The sequence below is a fragment of the Perissodus microlepis genome, chromosome 23 (assembly GCF_051167445.1).
Source record: "Perissodus microlepis isolate ML-2025 ecotype Zambia chromosome 23, ASM5116744v1, whole genome shotgun sequence".
In the NCBI taxonomy this organism is placed as follows: Eukaryota; Metazoa; Chordata; class Actinopteri; order Cichliformes; family Cichlidae; genus Perissodus; species Perissodus microlepis.
The window spans coordinates 4984309-5003471 of record NC_140482.1 but is presented as its reverse complement, the minus strand read 5'-3'; the positions used below and the strand labels follow the sequence as shown (position 1 = coordinate 5003471).

Below are 19163 nucleotides of genomic sequence, written 5' to 3'. Positions count from 1 at the left end.
TCATATTTAAATACTTTAACTTTAAATCCAGTATCCTAAGCATAAAAATCAATCTTACGTAGGTCCGCTGAAAGATGGTTGGTCATCTGTGTAAATCTGCCCGTCTGTTTTCAAATACAGTGGAACCCCGACTTACAAATACCCCGTTTCACGAAAAATTCAAGTTACGAAGGCACTGAACAGCAATATTTTTGCCCGTGTTACGGCAAAATGCCCGAGTAACAAAATCCGCTGGCTCTGATTGGGTGAGCCTACAATGCCCACAATGCCTTCCGAGTCATGTGACAACCCCTTGGATCCTTACTTGTGCTTCGCTGTTCCACTTGAACGAGGTATTGTTGTTCTAGTTAGCAATTAGCCTATTGTTCAGCATCGCCTCAGTCAGAACGCGTGACGGGTGCTTCGACTTACGAAAGACCCTCGGGAACGAATTAATTTTGTAAGTCGGGGTTCCACTGTATCTTTTCCTCCAAGTTGTTGGTTTAGCCTAGAATTGAAAGAGTTGATCCTCTGGAGAGTATGAGTATTTAGTGTATTACTTGTGGCCAATGGATTATTAATTGAACTGCATATTCTGTTTATTTGCAGCTGCTAATAGCACTGTCACTGAGGGTCAGATTTTGTCCTCTGGGTTTCTTGCATATACAGGAAAAAGTGAATGGAAGTATACTCTTAAGGCACTTTGTAATGGAATCAGAGTCTCTTACATTATTGGCTCACAAGCCACTAATGACTGTACTCCCATTAAGCTGAATATTATTTTGGTTGGTGACCCCATTGCTCCGGCCCAGTGTTTCTAATTTACTCCGCCTATATTTATGTGTGTGCATCCACTTAACACTCGGGTTGTTTTTATCCCTCCTCTGCAGGATTTTGAATGGAATATGTTAAAGGACGCGAAAGGGCAGAAGACAAAGATAATCTCCTCTTTCGACTCTCGCTACTCTGACCAGACTTACAGCAAGCGCGTGGCGTCTGGCGACATTTCAGTGGTGCGTCTCCAAGACAACGAGGTGGAGCTGAAGATTGCTGAGGTGAAGTTGACGGATGCTGGCTTCTACGAGTGTCAAACACCGAGCACCGACTACGTCATCAGTGGAAATTATATGGCTCAGGTCCAACTCACTGGTATGAAAGTGTGTGTGCGTGCTCACGTGTGCCTTTGTGTGTCCGTGTGTGTGTATTTGCCAATTTTGTCCTTTCAGGATACAAAGCTTCTGATGCAGAGTAGCTGTGTTTTTACTTTGTGTTTGAGGCTATTTGGTTATGCTGGTCCATTTAACAGCTATCCCCCACAACTTACTAATGCTCTGCTGACCATGGATGTGTCCTCTTGCACATGAACACCCCTGCTGGTTTCAGACAATCACTGGCTTATAATTTGGTTTTCGCATAGACGCGCGTACCTCGACACAGTGTCACACGCGTGGGGAGCAGATGTCAGGTGGGAGTACTTGGCTTATGTCAAATGAGGACCAGGGAGGCACGGATTTGGATGAAGAATATCAAGGAGGAGAAATGTTTAGTTTCATGGTTTATTCTGCTTATAATGTTTGTAATAGCTGCTGTAATTGTCCTTGACGTGATCTGGGAGGGGAAGGGCACCTGCTGCCAGACAATATTCACCTTGGAAAAAGTCAAAAGTGGTTTATAAATTTGGCCACAGGTCTGTTTGTCAGAGGGAGTTAGGTGATTGCTTCATAATTAAAGACTGATTAAGATGGATTCATATTTTCTTAAAGGTTTTTTTTTTAGACCTCACCTTTTACACCTGGATTGAGTTGCTGCCATGTGATTGGCTGATCAGATATTTGCATTAATGAGTATTTGAACAGATCTACCTAATGAAGTTTTATATTTATGATGAAAATGCTTTGCTGGTTCATACCTATGAAGTTACAGTATATCTGAAAAGCCTTAAAATATATTTTTTTTACCATAGTAAACTTCAAAACAGACTTTATTATATGATATAGTTTTAAAAAAAAGGATAACAATTGACTTCAGCATAATATAAAATAATGTGTTTTCACGATACCTGATTTTTAGCACTATGTATGCATTGGCCAACTTTCAGATCTATGAAGTTCAGCTAAGTTATCTATGTTTTCATTTTTAGTTTCCATGTGCATTTAGATGCACGGCCGATTCTCTGATGTGTGATCTGTTTCTACCTGTGCTGATGCTAGCAGGACTGAAGCTGATCAAGCAGCAGTAAATATGTGAAGCAAGGCTGAAGGATACACTCATAAAATGAACAGAATCATAAGAATATAACAGCACGAGCACTGCAAATGCAACTAAAACATGTTGACATCAAATGGTATGTTATTTGAAATCTACATGAAATAATGACACATCTATGTTTTCCATTTTTTTTTTTTTTTTTTTGTATTTATTTAGTTTTTCCACAGTTGTGTAAATCAGTCTGTCTGTGGACTGGTACAGCTGAAAAGCCGACGCAGCCAGTTCCTCTTCTTCTTCTTGGGTTTTTTCTCTGGCACAGTCTTAGCTTCAGTTTCGAGTTCAGCTGGATTGGTAGTTATCATTTTCTCTCTGTCTTCTGTTTGTTGTAGAGAGTCATGCAGAGACATATCAGTTGATGTCAGGGAGTCTTCTTCTTCTTCCTTGTCCTGTTCTTTGGTGTCTTTTTCCACCAGAAGCTCAGATTTTCCATTTGCTGAGTTGGAATTTTGTTCATTTTGCTCCTGTGTGATGTTAATGTAGGACGCTTTGACTTCTTTCAACTCTTGATAAAGAGTCTCTACTTTCATGTCATGAAGCTCGTTGCTGGAGCACAGCTGGGATTTAAGCTCACTGATTTCTATGTTCAGTGTCTCCTGGTCCTGCCTATGTTTATCTTCCTGTTCCTTGAGTTGGTGTTGAGCTTCTAGGAGCTGTTGTTGGAGTGTTCCTATTTGCTCTTGTTGAGTCTTGTATTGGACTTCAAATTGAGCCTCCTTCAGACCTACACAGTCCGTGTGTGAAGCCTCAGTGGTTTGGGTAGAAGAATCCACACACTGCTCTGTGGTAGGGTCGCTGACGTCTTCGTGCAGGACACGGATCATGTCATCCAGCATGACAACTGCTTGGTTGTCCTTTGCTTGAACCTCTGTTTTGCTCGTATCAGGCTTATTATTATCATTAGCCTCCTCCAGTTGCTCTATGAGCTCTTTAATTGTTTCTTCATGCTGTTTTTTGTCGGCGATCATCTGTGCATGAAGTTTGGTCACCTTAGACTGGTAATAAGAAGCCCTCTTATTAGCAGCTACCAGTTTCCAGTAAAGCTCATTCTGGTGGTTTTGGGAAGCTTGTAGTTGATGCCTGAGAGCAGCAATCTCACAACATGAATCATACTGGACTCTGCCATGATGGGGTATAAATCTGGGATTGGGCTGATGTTGCCACGTCCCTCCATTTGGCCCAGGGTTTTGTCCACTGGCGTTATTCATGTTTGCCTCTGTCTCCATATTCATGTTTGCCTCTGTCTCCATAGTCATGTTTGCCTCTGTCTCCATATTCACGTCGTCCTTTGGTTCTGACATAGGGAGGGATTCAGGGTTTTCCCTTTCAGAGGTTCCTTCAGGGTTTTCTGACACTTCTTCATTTCTCAGGTTGCTTCCATCAGCCACGTTGTTTTGGGCTTCTAGAAGAGCCCGAGCATACGCCCGAGTAATCGGTCGTCTGGCTTCTTCAGCCACTCTTTTCTGTTTTTGCCCCCTTTTTTTCTTGCCTTTCACGACCACTTCGGTTTGAACTTGTGCCAGAGGACGTGTTTCAGGATTTGGTGTTTGGGGTTTTTTGAGGTCATTTTCCGATCTTTGCAAAACTGTTATATTTGGGCTCACGACCACTTCCATCTGTGCTTCTGCCATTTTATATGCGTCTGCGTCTGCTTCTGCTTCAGCGTCTGCGTCTGCTTCTGCTTCTGCGTCTCTGTGTCTTCCTTATCTTGGTTTTAACAAACAGGTTGTTTTGTTGTTCTGCCACCAAAGAGTTGCTACAGTTGACTGAATTTCTCCTTCCAATGACAGAATGTGATGACATCACGAGCTTTGTGCCTTTGATTCTGTGATTGGATAATTCCAAAATAAAATGTACACAAATTTACTTTTAAAAAAGTCATTTTATTTTGTAGTATATGTTGAATTAACACTATAAAAGCTACTCGACCAGAATTGCAGTTAAAAATAAAACAAAAGCAAAACACAAGTTTTTATAAATGGTTGTTACAAACAAACCTAACCAAAGGAGAAGACGACTGTTTAGTGGAAAAATATTAGACATGCTCACTCATAATAACTGTGTAATAATGTAAACTAAGACATGTCGAAAACATTGATATTTAGTTAAAGGTATTTATTCAAACTATCCAATGACCAGCATGTTTTACTTAATGTCTGTAGGCACTGGGAGCTTGGTGGTTGCCTAGGCGACAATATGTCATCTATGTTTTGTTTCTAATTCAGTTTCACTGGTGAAACTAAGAAACAACAGGCTGTAGAGGGACACGTTAACAGAGCTTTACTAACTCTTACTGTCATATCCAGTGTGGACAAATCTGTATAGATTTATATTAATATATTAATCATTCATTTGAATAACCAAGGATGCAAAATAAATATCACAGGAGAGTTTATGAGACGAGGTCAAGTTCAGAGACACAAGTTTAGCAGAGGTGAAGCCTCGAGGACAGCTGGCAGCTACACCCATGTATGACAGCACCCACCTGTCACAAAGAGCAGCCTTTCCATGCCTGACTCTGCATAATTGTCAGCATCCAAGCATTTTAAATGAGTCATCATCCTCAGAAATCATCCTTTGCACAGTTGTTATGAAGAGAAAAATAAACTTTAGAGCTGAAAATCAGATATGAACCTGATCTGGGAGGGGAAGGGCACCTGCTGCCAGACAATATTCACCTTGGAAAAAGTTAAAAGTGGTTTATAAATTTGGCCACAGGTCTGTTTGTCAGAGGGAGTTAGGTGATTGCTTCATACCTTGCTTGAACCGTGTTTATTTTTGCTCTAACGTTAAACTTTTTACCAAGAGTGTGTAGGCACAGACTTTTTTGAACAAGTGGCCATTAAAGAAAATGCAGTTAAGCTTGCTTAATTGCAGCTTAAAAGTTCCAGGTTTTTGCCGATGTTATTTTATGTAAAAGCCGGCTATTTCAAACCGACTCTATCCTTTGAAGAGCTAATGGGTCCCTAGATCTTTTGTAGACACACGGTTGAAAGAGATACGCTTTCCATTACTCAGATCATCTACTACATTCACCGTGTGAAGATTTAATTTGAACTACTTCCTGACAAAGAAACATGTATTCAGCATTTTCCTTTGAATTTAATTGAGTTTCTCTTTTTCTAGTTGGCAATTAAAGCTGTACTCTCCGCATTGGTTTAATCTGGTGTTTACCCGTGTCCAACCCGTCCTTCTCAGGACAATTCTGTCCTCCAGAAAGGATTGCTTTTTTATAAGTGGTAATTTGAGGAAGATTTTACCTGAGGAAGTTTTAAGAAATGAACTCACAAAGAGCAATGTCTGACAGCAGGTTAGTTAGCTCCATAATGCACCATCATGTTCAGCTGCTCTCTGCTTCCCAGCACGGCTCCCTAGACACCTTGTTAAATTTAGACCTGAATTAACTAGGCAGCGCTGTTTGTGAGCGAGAGATTGTCGTGTATATGTAGAGCATATGTATCAGTGAGCGCTTCGTTTTGCAGCATGTAAAGGACAACATATTTCTGACCGAGACGGTCTTTAACGCAGATGATGAGCTAGATTTATACCATTTGAGTCATATGTGTGCCACATTTCTTATATACACACACACACACACACACACACACACACACACACACACACACACACACACACACACACACACACACACACACACACACACACACACACAAACGTGCGCTGCCTCTTTGAGCCCACTGAGGCTGATTGGTTATGTAAGAAACAAGTGAAGTACAGGTCGCTGAGGGTTTGAGAACTCCTTTCAGGCTAATTTTAATTGATAGAGCAAAACGCAGATTATTTGCTCTGCCTTTGTCATCTGCCACAGGCAGCACAGCAGCATCAGCAGGCCTGCAGGCTGCTCTGACCTCCACTTCCAGGTCTGACTGGTGTCTGTTGCAGTCCTGTTTATGTCCACAGTTTAAGAATGCCTCAAGGATTCAAATAAGTGCTTGTAATCCTGCAATAAGCACAGTTTTTCCTATGGATAGAATGTTGTTAAACGAACAGAGACATCATGATGCAAATCACCCAAAATCAAACAAAGAACAAAAGCATGAGAGGAGGAGTTCTGTTGATGCCGAATCAACAAAGCACCAGCAACACCCATGCATATCTGCTGTATTCGTCGCTATCAGCAGCATGTTGTAGCCTGATCGTCAGATTTGATTTGACAGCCTGGTTTGTGTTGAGCTGATCGATAGATAAAGAGTGACATTTAGACTACAGAGGTCATATTTCTATGTAGCAGTTCACAGAAAAGACTTTGAGTCTTTTATCCAGCTCGGCTGGAATGGGTCCTGCGATGTTCGAGCGTGCCCGTGTGAGTATATATACCAGGTAGCGGTCCAAAGGATTCACACCGAGCGAGTGGAAGTTATGTCCCGTCTCCTGCATGGCTGCTCAAGAAAATCTCCCGTTGTGTGCAACTGTGAGAGAGGACAACTTTTCTAGACACTGTCAAGAAATATGTAATGAACCTTTAGAAACAATCATCTGAGTGTATTTCATGCACATACAAGCTGAAATGTGATAATTATGATTGAGACTAGAATCCCAAACCTCTGCTATAGATCTATTTTGATTTACTTATGTTATACATGCAGGTGTTGGTATGTCCTTCACTTAAATATTCACTTCATATCCTGCTCTCTTCCATCAATACTTGTGCGGACGTATGCCCTGAGTTTAAAATGTGTACAGACTCATACATGACAGGAATTGAAATCAGGCAAAAAAAGGGTACAAAAATTCTTCTGAACATGGATAACATCATAAATTCTGTCCATTTTCATGTGTTTGCTCACACTTTCCAGTGAACATGTTTATTAGAGGTTGGAAACCTCATGATACAATATTATCACAATATAAATTTATTGGTTTTCTCAAATTTTGTGATATTTTGAGTATTGCAGTAACATATTGTGACTAAAATTGCCTTTTTCCAACTGCAGATTAAGTCCTTAGACTTAGTCAATAACTTAACTGATGTATCTGTTTTATCCAATAAAATTATCTTTTTGATGCAAAATGAAATTTTGAGCATACGATTACTGTCACTAAAACCTGCTATAAATGTTACTATAAGACAGTCAGTCTGATATCAGTCTGTGATTGAATGGAGTCAAGTTGGCAGTTAAAAGCACTCTGCTTCTGATAATGCAGACATTAACTGTAAAAAACCACATAGCTGTTGCTGTCTACATAGAAAGAAATTCACATTGGACTACTACAATTGTGCTCCGCATCCTTCCGGTCCTATAGGAATATAATCAGAATACAGGCAGCTGAGTTGAATCCCCTTGAGTTGTGCTCATTCAGAAAGCCTCATTAACACTGATGGCAACTTTTTTTTTTTCTTTGTTGAAGGTTTGTTTTAAAAAAAAAATCTCTCTGAGACTGATTGGAGTCAGTCCAAGTCAGACTGCAACTGTTTGCAGAAAGGTTGCCTTTTACCTCCAGGTTTGGGCAACCATTTAGTCAGCACAAGTTGCAAGAATGATGAACAAAAATCAAAATCAAATAACCAGGCAGACTAGTATTTATTTTGTAGTTGTTGGTAGCTGTAAGGAGTTGGCTGTCATATTTCTACTCGTGTGACTGAGCCATTAGCCTCCAGCCTTGGATGGTCTGTCAGTTTGGTTTCATTAATGTAAGTTTGCTCGGCTAACGTTACCTCAGGATGTTGGTGCATGAGAGGAGCCCTCTTCTTCACGGTATTCCCAGAATATTTTAATTTACATAGATAATAACAATATCACAACGCAAAATATTGCAATACCATGCCATGTCAATTTATATCAACGCCAGCGTTAATCGCACAGAACCGTATTCACGAAGACAGTCAAACCTGCTACAACACTTGTAAGTGCACAGTAGTAATTAATGTTAATGATTTATTCATTGGAGAGCGATCGAGTTTTAATAAAGAGCCGGGACATTTTCACTCGCAGGACAATAGACGGTTGAAGCAGCGGTTGAAGCAGTGCTGTGCATCGTTGTCTACACCCGGACGTGTTGATCCGTTGTTTTTAAGTTTGCGTCTGAAGTTGGAGCGAACTTTTTATTCCTAACTGCTTACAAAGCAGTCTTTCCCACAGGATGTAAACGTGGCATTTCTCTAATTCCCATAATGCATAGCCACGTACTTCTCATTCCCGGCCATCTGCCGCTTCTTGGATTCATTTGTAACATGACTAGAGCTGCCTTCCAAAATACACAGTTCATCATTTATCTAAAGCATTTCAGTGATAAATCTCAGAGTTTGGAGCTACTGTTGCTTTAAAGTGTGAGGAATGGTAATGTGTGCACACAAACATACACAGAGCACAGATTTCTTTCTTTTTCTTTTTTTAATATACAAAAGATTCAAATGACTTGATTGCGATGATAAAACAGAGCCTGTAATTTTTGCTTAGCAGACACACCAACCCCACCCTGATATTGCCTCTCAGCTTTGTTATTAACCCCCCGTGTCTTCACTGCATCTCAGCATCTGTCTTTCCCCCGCACTCTTCCCGTTGCGAGGAGCAGAGGTAAAAACTTATTTTCATAGCTCTCGCCGTGCATGCATTTAAAAGCAAAGCCATGCTCCCATCAGGAAACCCAGGAGTTATAGGCCTTTCACTTTATTTTATTTTTTTCTCTCCAGCAGTGACTCATCATCCTCCTTCGTGTGTCATAACAAGAAAGGAATGAGCGGTGAAAGCTGCTCTGTAAAGACCTTCTAGATGACACGTTTAGTTTCATTTTTAATACGTAAACGAGCCTGAGATGAAAGAGTGGAGGTGAAAGTGGTTGCGTGAGAGTGTTGAGAGTTTACTTGGTTAAGACGGTGACCTTCAGAAGCACTCCTCTGGGCGTGTTGAGGTTTTTTTTGCAGCTTTATCTGCGTCTGTTGGAGCGCTCCTTCAACCAATGACCTTGGCACGAGTGTATGCGAAATATTATGTTGGATTACATGAATCACTAGGAGTTTACACTAGCCCTGCTTTTGCCTTTTAGTTTAAGCCGGATGACCTGACAGACGGGCCGCTTTGAGGTGTGGTAAACAAAGGTGTGACACTGAAGTAGGAGGTGTGGTCATTAGTTAAGATTCTGTCACTCCACCTAATAAATAGCTGCTAAATGTCGACTTATTCATTTTTTATCATATGCGCATGCAAGCCGTCTAATATCAGACAACAGGGAAAAGCCTTGGCTTACCTTGAGCTATTATGTCATCGTTTTACCTACAATTTCCAGCTCAAATACGCTGCTTTTTTAAACCTGGGAATTAGTTTAAACAGATCCTCGAAGTAAACAAGACCTTTTCGCTCACAGCGACACACAAATAGGCCTCAAGTGATAGACGACGAAGACAAGTGAAGGAAAATGCAGATATGCTGCCGATTAGCTGCCGTATGAGGAATCGTGTATCTGCTTGTGAATCTGCTGAATCTGTAGGCAAAGGGAAAGATGATTGGTGCACAAAGCTCTCTGGTTTCTGTTTGTTCTGTCTGGTTGTAGTCCAAGTTTTATTGGGCTGTTGTGTTCAAGCAGGTTTTTGACACTTGCAGGTAAACCGGGGAGTGCATTGATGAAAATAGGGCTTGCATTTCCTTAAATGTAATCTGGAAACACTCAACTATGGTTTGAAAAAGGAAAAAACATCTGTTAGGGCTCTTGAACGTATCCTGGCAGCCAGAGCAGAAGGTGTGAAATATAAAAAGATGTGGGTGAAAAATATTTAACAGAAAGTTAATTCTAAATATACATCCTAGATTTCCTTGTGTGATAAATGTTGGATGACATAACTGTGTGTGTGTGTGTGTGTGTGTGTGTGTGTGTGTGTTGGTGGGGGGGCAACATGTGTGGATAATTTCCAGCACCTCCCAGTTTGTTGCTGTGTGATTAATTCACTCAAAACATTTTCTTTTGGTTTGTTTTCCCGTCAGTCATTCCCAACACCCTCAAGGTCTCCCCCAAGACCCCGCCCCCAGTCATCTCAGAGGGAAGTGACCTAACTCTCTCCTGCAACGTCACCCGGGAGCTCATCCACCCCACCTACCTGTCTGTCACCTGGTCGGTGAAGAAGGGGACGACGTCAGAGGAGATTTTGACGTTTGGTCCTCAGGGGGATGTGGTGACGGGGTCCAGGTTTGCCCGGCGTTATGCGGACGGAGGCATCCGATTGGTCCCTGGCAGGAATGGAGTGTTTGAACTGGTGATTTCCAGAATGACGACGTCCGATGAAGGGAATTATGAATGCAACGGGACGGAGTGGACGCACGAAAGTGGAGGAAATTGGATAAAAATCGTGGAGAGTACCAAAGAGATGGGAACTGTTGCAGTTACTCCTACAGGTAAGAGTTGCACTGTTAGTTGCACAGCTGATGCTTTCTTTTGGTTAAATTAACTATAGAAAAAAACCCTAAAACATGCTTTTGCCAGACAGATGCATTGCATTTCACTGTAGTGGATGCATGCTGCCCCTAGCTGAGCCTGGTTCTGAAGGAGGTCACTTCCTGTTAAAAGGGAGTTTTTCCTTCCCACTGTTGCCAAGTGCTTGCTCACAGTTGGGGTTTTCTCCGTCTTATTGGTCTTTTTCTTACATTATAAACTGCCTTGAGGCGACTGTTGTTGTGCTTTGGTGCTGTATAAATAAACAGACTTTGAAATGTGTTATGAAAGATGTCCTGTATCTGTCCTTCTGCCAGTGGAGCTGAATCACTCTGTTAGAGAAGATGCTCTGCTGCCTGTGCAGTAAGTGGTGAAGAGGGCGGTCAGGATTTTACACGATTGTTCTGACCTCCTCTCACAGACAGAGACGGCCTTCCTTATTACTTCATTTAGTCTGATTGGCTGATCAGATGGTGCGCAGCATTGTGTTTGTGGGTGGCTCATGTGAGGTGAGCACACAGGGAGACAGCACAGTTCCCTGTGGAGCTCCAGTGCTGCACAGAGTAATGCACGGGACTGTGGAGATGGTGGATGTGTGTTTACTGACATTTCCTGTAGCTTCTCTCTCTAAACGCTCTCGAGGAATCAAAGGAGGCGATCCTCACCGTGCAGCATGTAGTGTCTCACATTCAGTCTGTATGCAAACTGCAGCAGGTCAAGACTGGTCTCTGCGTGACCTCCGTCACATGTGATGTGAAGGCAATTAGTTAATAACCGTTAAGCTGTGATGGTACAGGAACCAGACGGGACGGTTTCCATAAAACCGATGTATTCCCGTTTCAGGCTGAGGTTGTAAATGTGACTCAGGATTGCTAACAGCTGAACCTCGGGGCTGACGCATTCAGGGCCTGCAGCCTCGCTCTGGTGGATTGTCTCCTAACCCGGCCAAAAGTCACAGAAAAGCCAGGCTGTGCTTCTAAGATGTAAACCACACCCTTCCTCAGACCTTTGAGAGCGTTTCTTCAGCTTCGTCATTGCTGTGTGCCTCTCAGTATTTCCCACTACACTGTTCACGCATCCATCCATCCACCCTCACTGCTAATAATACCGACGTTCACACTTCGTGGTTTTCTCTTTTTTGTTTTTCTTACTTTCATAATTTTGTCACATTTAATCATTCCTGGCTTCAGTCTGCATCTCTCTGACTTTGGAGCCAGGCTGTGACAATGTTGGCTCGACTGGGATTATATAATGTTGAGGAGTGATAGATCAAGTGGACACTAATTTTAACAGAGAGGTTTACTCATACAGATATGATGCTTATCAATATCAGATGCAAGAGCGAAGGTTTAAAAGATGCAGGTGAGATGGTGCAACTGAAATAAAGGACAGGTGGTGAAGCTGGAGGAGGCAGGTTGAATAGTTTGGATGGGACCACAGGGATAGTTGGAGATGGAGGTAGTGAAAACAAGAAGAGGCGTAACTAATGAGATACAGTAACATATATTTCTACATGTTTAAAGACTTCAAAATAAGATGTTTCTGGACAACATGTATGTATTTGTCTCCAGCAGTCCACACACAGAGGCAGCTTGCATGCGACCCAGGCATGCCGCACTAATGCTCGAGCTTATTGCTGTTGACACAGACTTGTGACTCTGACCTGCATGGTCTGCTTTAATTCACATTACCGAAAAACTATAGAATCATACCTAGGGCTGTGCGATATGACCAAAATCTCATATCCCGATATAAGACATCTATCGTCTGATAACGATATAAATCACAAAAATGTAACATTTTCTGTAAATTCTGTGAATCTCGGGCAGCTCGACTTGCGTGAAGTGCTTCCAGCTGCGCGTCGTGTACCTGGAGTCGAGTGTTTTAACCGATGCATGAAACTACACATTTTTAGACATAAGTTGTAACGGCCGCTGTTTTCTTTGAGTATTTATTACACGGCGTGCTGCGGGGAAAAGCCTGTTCTTTTTTTTTTTTTTTTTTTTTAAACTTTTATTTAACTTTTTTTCCCCAACAAATATAAGACTGGTTCACATCCAAAATAATAACACTACACAGCACTAGGATATTACAACATTATGTCCATAATTGTTGTCCACTAGGATCCAGTTTACAGGTTACTCCCAGTGCTTCCAGTGGTTTCTTCCATTTGTCCACAAAAATTCGGGAGCTCCCATCAATATAATGTCCCAGCCTGATCAGAGTCATAACTTCAATGATGAGCGACTTCCATAGAGAAATGGAGGGAGGCTCAGCCCCCACCCATCTCAACATAATGCTTTTTCTGGCCAACATTAACAGTGACTGAATTACATGCTCATGTTGTACCAGTGAGACAGGAATATATCCCAATATACACATTAATGGGTTTTCTGTCACCTGATGACCAATAGCTGTACTAATATTGGCGCAGACCTCTTTCCAAAATGACTGGATAATAGCACATTCCCACAAGCAGTGGAATCTAGTGCCCACTCTGACCTTACACTTGAGACAGTTTGGAGATATTCCCATATTATACTTACTATAAATATACGGAGAAATATACACATTGTGCAAAATTTTGTACTGCAGTTCTTTAAATCGGTTACAAACAGAGATTTTGGATGGAAGGAGCAAAATTTTGTCCCATGCCTGTATATCTATTTCACATTTAAGCAGCGTCCCCCAAGATTTTCTCAACCATGTCAGTTTATCCACAATTAGGGCATAAATCTCGAAATAAAACTTTGATACAAAATGTTTATGCTCCCTATTATCCAGAAAAAATTTCTCCAACCGAAAAGAGGCAGTTGAGATTTGTAATGATTTAGCATTTTTTAACACATAATTTCTCAATTGCAAATACTTATAAAACTCAGTCTTTGACATAGAATACTGGGACTTCAAGGATTCAAATGATTTAAACTCACCATGTTTAAAGAGGTCATAAAACCTCTTTACACCTACTTTATGCCATCCCACAAAGCTTGACCCTATGTTTTGCGGCAGAAGGTCTGGATTATTTATTAACGTTGACAAGATATTAAACGGAAGACTACTGTTAAAAATTTTCTCAGTTTTCCCCACGTCCACATAGCATTATATATCAGTGGGTTATGCTTTATTACGTGAGGTAAGTCATTTAGACGTTTCCCTAAGAAGTTAACAGGTGAGGATGGTTTACATAATACTTCCTCAATATTTAGCCATGGCAGATCAGAATGTTCATGTATCCAGGAAGAAAGAATCCTCGCTTGTATTGAGAGGACATAATTTTCTATGTTTGGCACTCCCCACCCGCCCAGATCTTTCGGTAACTGTAGTGTCTCCAATTTAATTTTGGGTTTTCTTCCTGCCCAAATGAAATCCACCATAGCCTTGTTAATTACTTTAATATCTTCTGATTTCAAAATTGCAAACAACATGCCTGTGGGATATAATATTTTCGGTAGGATTACCATTTTAATGAAATGTCAGAAAAGCCTGTTCTAACGTTTGAGTCTAAGGTTTATTTTTTAGCTCTTTTTTGCTTCTCATCCGTAAACACTCTGCATCTTTCACGTGATTCAGTTTATTTTGAAAAGTCTCAACAGGATCTCGAGCTTTATTGTGAAAGGTTTATGTGGAAAATAAACAAGCGGACACGCGATGCTGTTACCGTCGTTGTTGCTAACCACAACGCATAAAAACAGGCGCTTGTCTGTCTGTAGTGTGGTTATATTAAATATAAGAGAAACAGAACTTTAAGAAATGAATATAGCCACTACAGTGACCATCAAAACCATGAAAAAATGTTGCTATAAACAGTTTATTTTGCAACACCACGAAACAAACGATAGCGTAAAATGAAACGATAGACGTTTTTATATCGTCGTCCGATATATATCGTTATATCGAACAGCCCTAATCATACCTTCGACTTATTTGTTGAAAGGAGTTGTCGGAGCGTAGCAGTTAATTAAAAGAGGACCACACAAGTGAACAGTTTATCAGATTTCTTCATGCAGTCTTCTGTACTTTAAAGAACCGAACATTAAACTCTGAACACCTTTAAATGGGAACTTGATTTTTATCCAAGTGGTGGGGACTACTACTGTTCAGATGGAAAGATATAATCAATAAATAAAGCAGGGATGCCAAACATCGTGGGCCACATACAGCTCACTTTGACTTTGAGTGGACTGACCCAGTGAAGATCGCCTTTATATCAGTGTAAAGAAGTTTAACGACAAATTTAATCTATGAGATATTAGAATATAAGAAACATAAGTGAAGTTTGATAAGTATGTCTCAGGGTTTGTTTGGGGTTTTTGTATAACAAGAAACTAAATTAAAGAAATCTGTCGCCACAACTCTTTGGCTATAAATTATGAGAAATAAATGTGTAAAGTTAAAGATGCAGCTCTGACAGCTCATCGCTGTTATTTAACTGTTTATTACTGGTTTAATGAGAATGAATGAGTGGGCATGGAGGAGCTCTTTACTTGTTTTAAAGCGTTTCCCGTTGATAAAGTCTGACATTTATCCAAAGTGCTCCAGCGGCCGGATTGAAGTCTTTGCTCCGGGGACCAATTTTGGCCCCCGGGCCTTATGTTTGATGCCTGTGATATAAACACATTATGGGGCTTTATACAGCTGTGTGACGTCTGATCAGGTTTGTCAACTAATTATGGGCAACACTTTTTTTTTTTTTTTTGTGCTGCATAGAGTTTTATCTGTTTTTAACAGTCCTCGCACCTCTGAGGTGTTTCTGAGGTGAAATGATTGAAGTGAATGATTCTTAACACTTAGAGAAATCTGCTTACTTATTACTTACTCAACTCTTTTTTTTTTTTTTTTGTCTCCTTTCTTCAGCCACAGCGGTTAGTGATTTGTTGCCCGGCCTCAGCTTCGTGCGTTTGTCCTTCCCTCGGACAAAATTTAAATATCTTTTCTGGGATAATTGAAAAGGAAGCTGGCCGGTGGTTATTCAGGCTTCAAAAGATCCTTTGGAAAAAAAGCCGAGGGTCATCAGTAGCAGTGCAGTGCGCCGCTTCCACGTGAGTCTGCGCGCACAGGTTCTCTGCACATCCCCAGCAGGGGAGGGATCAGTACATAATCCTCAAATCTGCTTCCTGATTTGGGATAAAAGATATTTAGTATATGCATACTTAATGTGCAGATCTGTGAGCTGCTGTTGGATGTTTAACGGCAGTTCGCAGCAGCGGTCGTCTCGGGACACAATGCTCAGCAAAGTGTAGAGAGGATCCCCACGATTCCCTGTGTGCAAGCAGCTTGCGACAATGCCCGGAGTGAAATTGGAAGAAAGTCAAGGATGAGAGGGGCGGGGAGGGAGGGGACATGGGAGAGTTCTCCCTCTGTTGTGTGGCTGTCTTCATTTTAAAGGAATCTCCTCCTCTGTGAACCGCTCGTCTTTTCATTCTCTCTGCCTGCCTCGCTCTCTCCCAGGAGGTTCACGACCCTCATTGGCTGACCATAGAGGCCCCTATGTGCACAGACACACACTCAGACACACACACAGACACACACACTTTCTCTGTCTGTCTCTCACGCTCATCGGTGTGGTTGCTTTGGTCACCATATCTTATATCTTTCCAGGTTGCCATATCCTCTTAAGTGCTGTGGGTTTGTAATGAAACCAGTGATGAGCAGTGCACACACACACAGACACACAAACAGGTCTCGGTCTCAGGTCCATTGTGTCCCAGTCTCTTTATATTGACTTACTGACTTGAGTAAAGAGGATGAGAAAAGTCAAACAGAGTGAGCTTTGTCTCTTTTGTCCGTTTCCAGACACCATACAGACTTTTTTCTCTCCCCCATACTGCTGTTTATGTTGTCACTGGAGATGATATTTAAAAGCCCGATCCAATCTTTGGGTTTAAAGATACATTTTTTAGAAAAAGGAGAAGAAGAAGTAGGCTGACAGCCATTTGTAATTGGCTAAACCCCCCCCTTTTTTTTTTATTAGTAGAGAGACCTGCAGAAAGGTTTCTTGAGCGCCTCTGCGTAACAATGCTGTAGGAGCAATCGCATACACCCATGCACTGCTCTAAATGTTTTTTTGTTATCTCATGACTGATATGACGAGGATGTACAGACTGTGCTGTTACATCCTGTTTTATCCCGAACTATAATAGCACTTCCCGCTTTCGGTAAGATTAAAATCAGCCAGTTGGCCAATTTGCTTATTCATATATCTGTCGTACTAAATGAGTCACAGGTGTAGTGTTTTTGGCTTTGAATGGGACTTTGTGCTTACGTGTGCTGTCACCGCCCAGCTGGTTTGTGTACATAAAGGAAGTGTTTCCCACAGTTTGATTGTATTTGCGGGGGTTTCAGGGACAGGTGGGCATGCAGGCATGGGCACCTTGTTTACTTAAAGGAATAATCAATAATACTATGCGTACTCTTTAAAGAAATAACTGCGCATTAATTAGCTGCCTCTCCTGCGAGTTGCCCCGGCTCACATTACCACCTTGACGTGCAGTTGCAGACGGTCGTTGTTCTGCCCTGCAGCATCGGCGAGCTCAGTGTAGTGACACATGAAAGCGGATCTTCACAAATTAGTCATCCAGCTGTTGGAGGGAAAACTAGTCGATCAATCGCATCGTTGATCTATGAAAAAACAAGGCTACCTGAGTAGATGTGTGGATGTAGGAAACACCTCATTTGACGGAATCTGTGCCTTTTCCTGTTGTCTCTGACATGTTGTTAACATGAAAATGCTCATTATGCTTCAGTACATGAAATCTCAATTCATAAAAAGAGTCATGAGATGTGTTTTTTGGTGGGTTGGGTCAGTGTGAGGACAGAAGCATTTTATTGTCTTCATGCAGTGTTTTCTTAGGATTCATTGACTGACGCCGTGTCTGTCCTCTCAAGGTCGTTCCCTCAACGTGAAGGCCTCACCCTCCTCCTCTCCCTCCTCCACCTCTCTCGTCCTCTCTCCTGGCAACTCGCTGACCCTGATGTGCGGCGTCACCGCCGACAATCTGCCCGCCCTCTCCCTGGAAGTGTCCTGGCTGGCTGACGGCCGTGAAATCATCACCATGGATCGCAGCGGGGTGGTGATCTCAAACACATCATCCAACGGAGCACAAGGAAAAACGGGGGAGGCGAGCCTGGAGCGAACAGAAACCGGCGACTACAGGTTGGGGGTGAGGGGGGTGACCATTGAAAACGGAGGGAACTACACCTGCCGCATCAGAGCGTTCATCAATAAAGAAGGACGGAGGTGGTACATGACAGCGGAGAAGACATCCAACCCTGTGACTGTGAAGGTCTCTGAGATCCGTGAGTGTTTTCCACAGTGTTCTTCTTCTTTGTTGCCACACTGTGTCTCATCTCATATAACGTTTCAAATGAATGAGTTGAGCTTAAAGGCCCAAATCAGTAATGAGAAGAAAACATTAAATAATCTTTTTAGAGTGGTCCTATTGTGGTTTCCATTATTGTTACACTGCAGAAATGTTTGTGCTTGTCCATAAAAAGCTCTCGGGTACCAAGTGCTTTTCTATTCTCGGCTCTGTGTGATGTCAAAGAGTGTGTATCATCTCCAGCACATGGGTCTGTCCTTGAGTGGAGAAGCCCCACCTACCTTCTGTTTGCCAAGGTCAGCCAATCAGAAGAATGTTTGCAAAAAGCAGGAGAGCGAGGGACGAATAAAGACAAATAATTTTTTTAGTGTAACTCATGCAAACACTGTTAGAGATGAAAGGTAAAAATATGGACATGGAAATGAACATAGGTCTTATTTAAGTTCCTCAAGTAATTTAATTTATTTGTAATAACAGGCTCTTTACTGGGAAGACTGGGACTTCTTTCTGCTTGTAGCATTGTGTGCGCCTGGGATCAGGATTTCTTTCCAGCACATTGGTTTAGAGAAGAAAAAGGGGAAACGCCCCGTTCTGCTCTGCTGTGAGTGAAGCTGGGAAATGCCACCCTGATGTGCTGCTAAAACAATCAGCAATTTATTAGTTATTTTAAGCGTTTCACTGTCTAAATCCTCTTCTCGTTGAGTGATCTTGTTGGCTGTTTTTTAATTACAGCTTCAGTTCCTATGATGGATTTGAATTGCTTTTGGACGTGTTCTGAGCTATGATGCTTTGTTTTTTTCGTAAACAGTTTAAATTGTGACACAGCAGATGTCGGGCTCTGTCTGTTGGCTTATTGATTTTTGCATAAAACCAATAATGACTGTCTCTTTCTCAATTTTCACCTTATCAACAAACTTTAAATTTTCCTACTCTCGACAAACAGACACTCTCAGGAAAGTGTGTGTGCATCTCCTTGGCTGTGGTTGGCTAATTTTTCTTAAAGGAGTAGTTGGGGAAAGTAACAGTAAGAAGCCATGTGCACGTTTCTCATGTATGATTTCATGAGGTGTGGATGTGTAACAGTGCTGCTACAGATGAATCTTGAGTCTTAAGGGGGGTAGCTCTTTAATCCCCTCATCAGCCTGTCGACTCCTGCTGCGAAGACGATTGATTAGTCATGCCTGTCCTGCTCCGTGTACCTCTGGGTATTCTGTT

General features: G+C 41.8%; 1 protein-coding gene across 2 annotated transcripts in view; it reads left to right on the top strand.

Moving 5' to 3' along the window:
* ptgfrnb (prostaglandin F2 receptor inhibitor b) overlaps positions 1 to 19163 on the top strand; it is a 79389-nt gene that overhangs the window by 7760 nt on the left and 52466 nt on the right. For both annotated transcript variants that reach the window (XM_084922670.1, XM_084922671.1), the window contains exons 3-5: positions 870 to 1128; positions 10182 to 10589; positions 17515 to 17925. In XM_084922670.1, the coding sequence (XP_084778796.1) occupies positions 870 to 1128; positions 10182 to 10589; positions 17515 to 17925 (1078 nt within the window). The remainder of the gene's footprint in view (positions 1 to 869; positions 1129 to 10181; positions 10590 to 17514; positions 17926 to 19163) is intronic.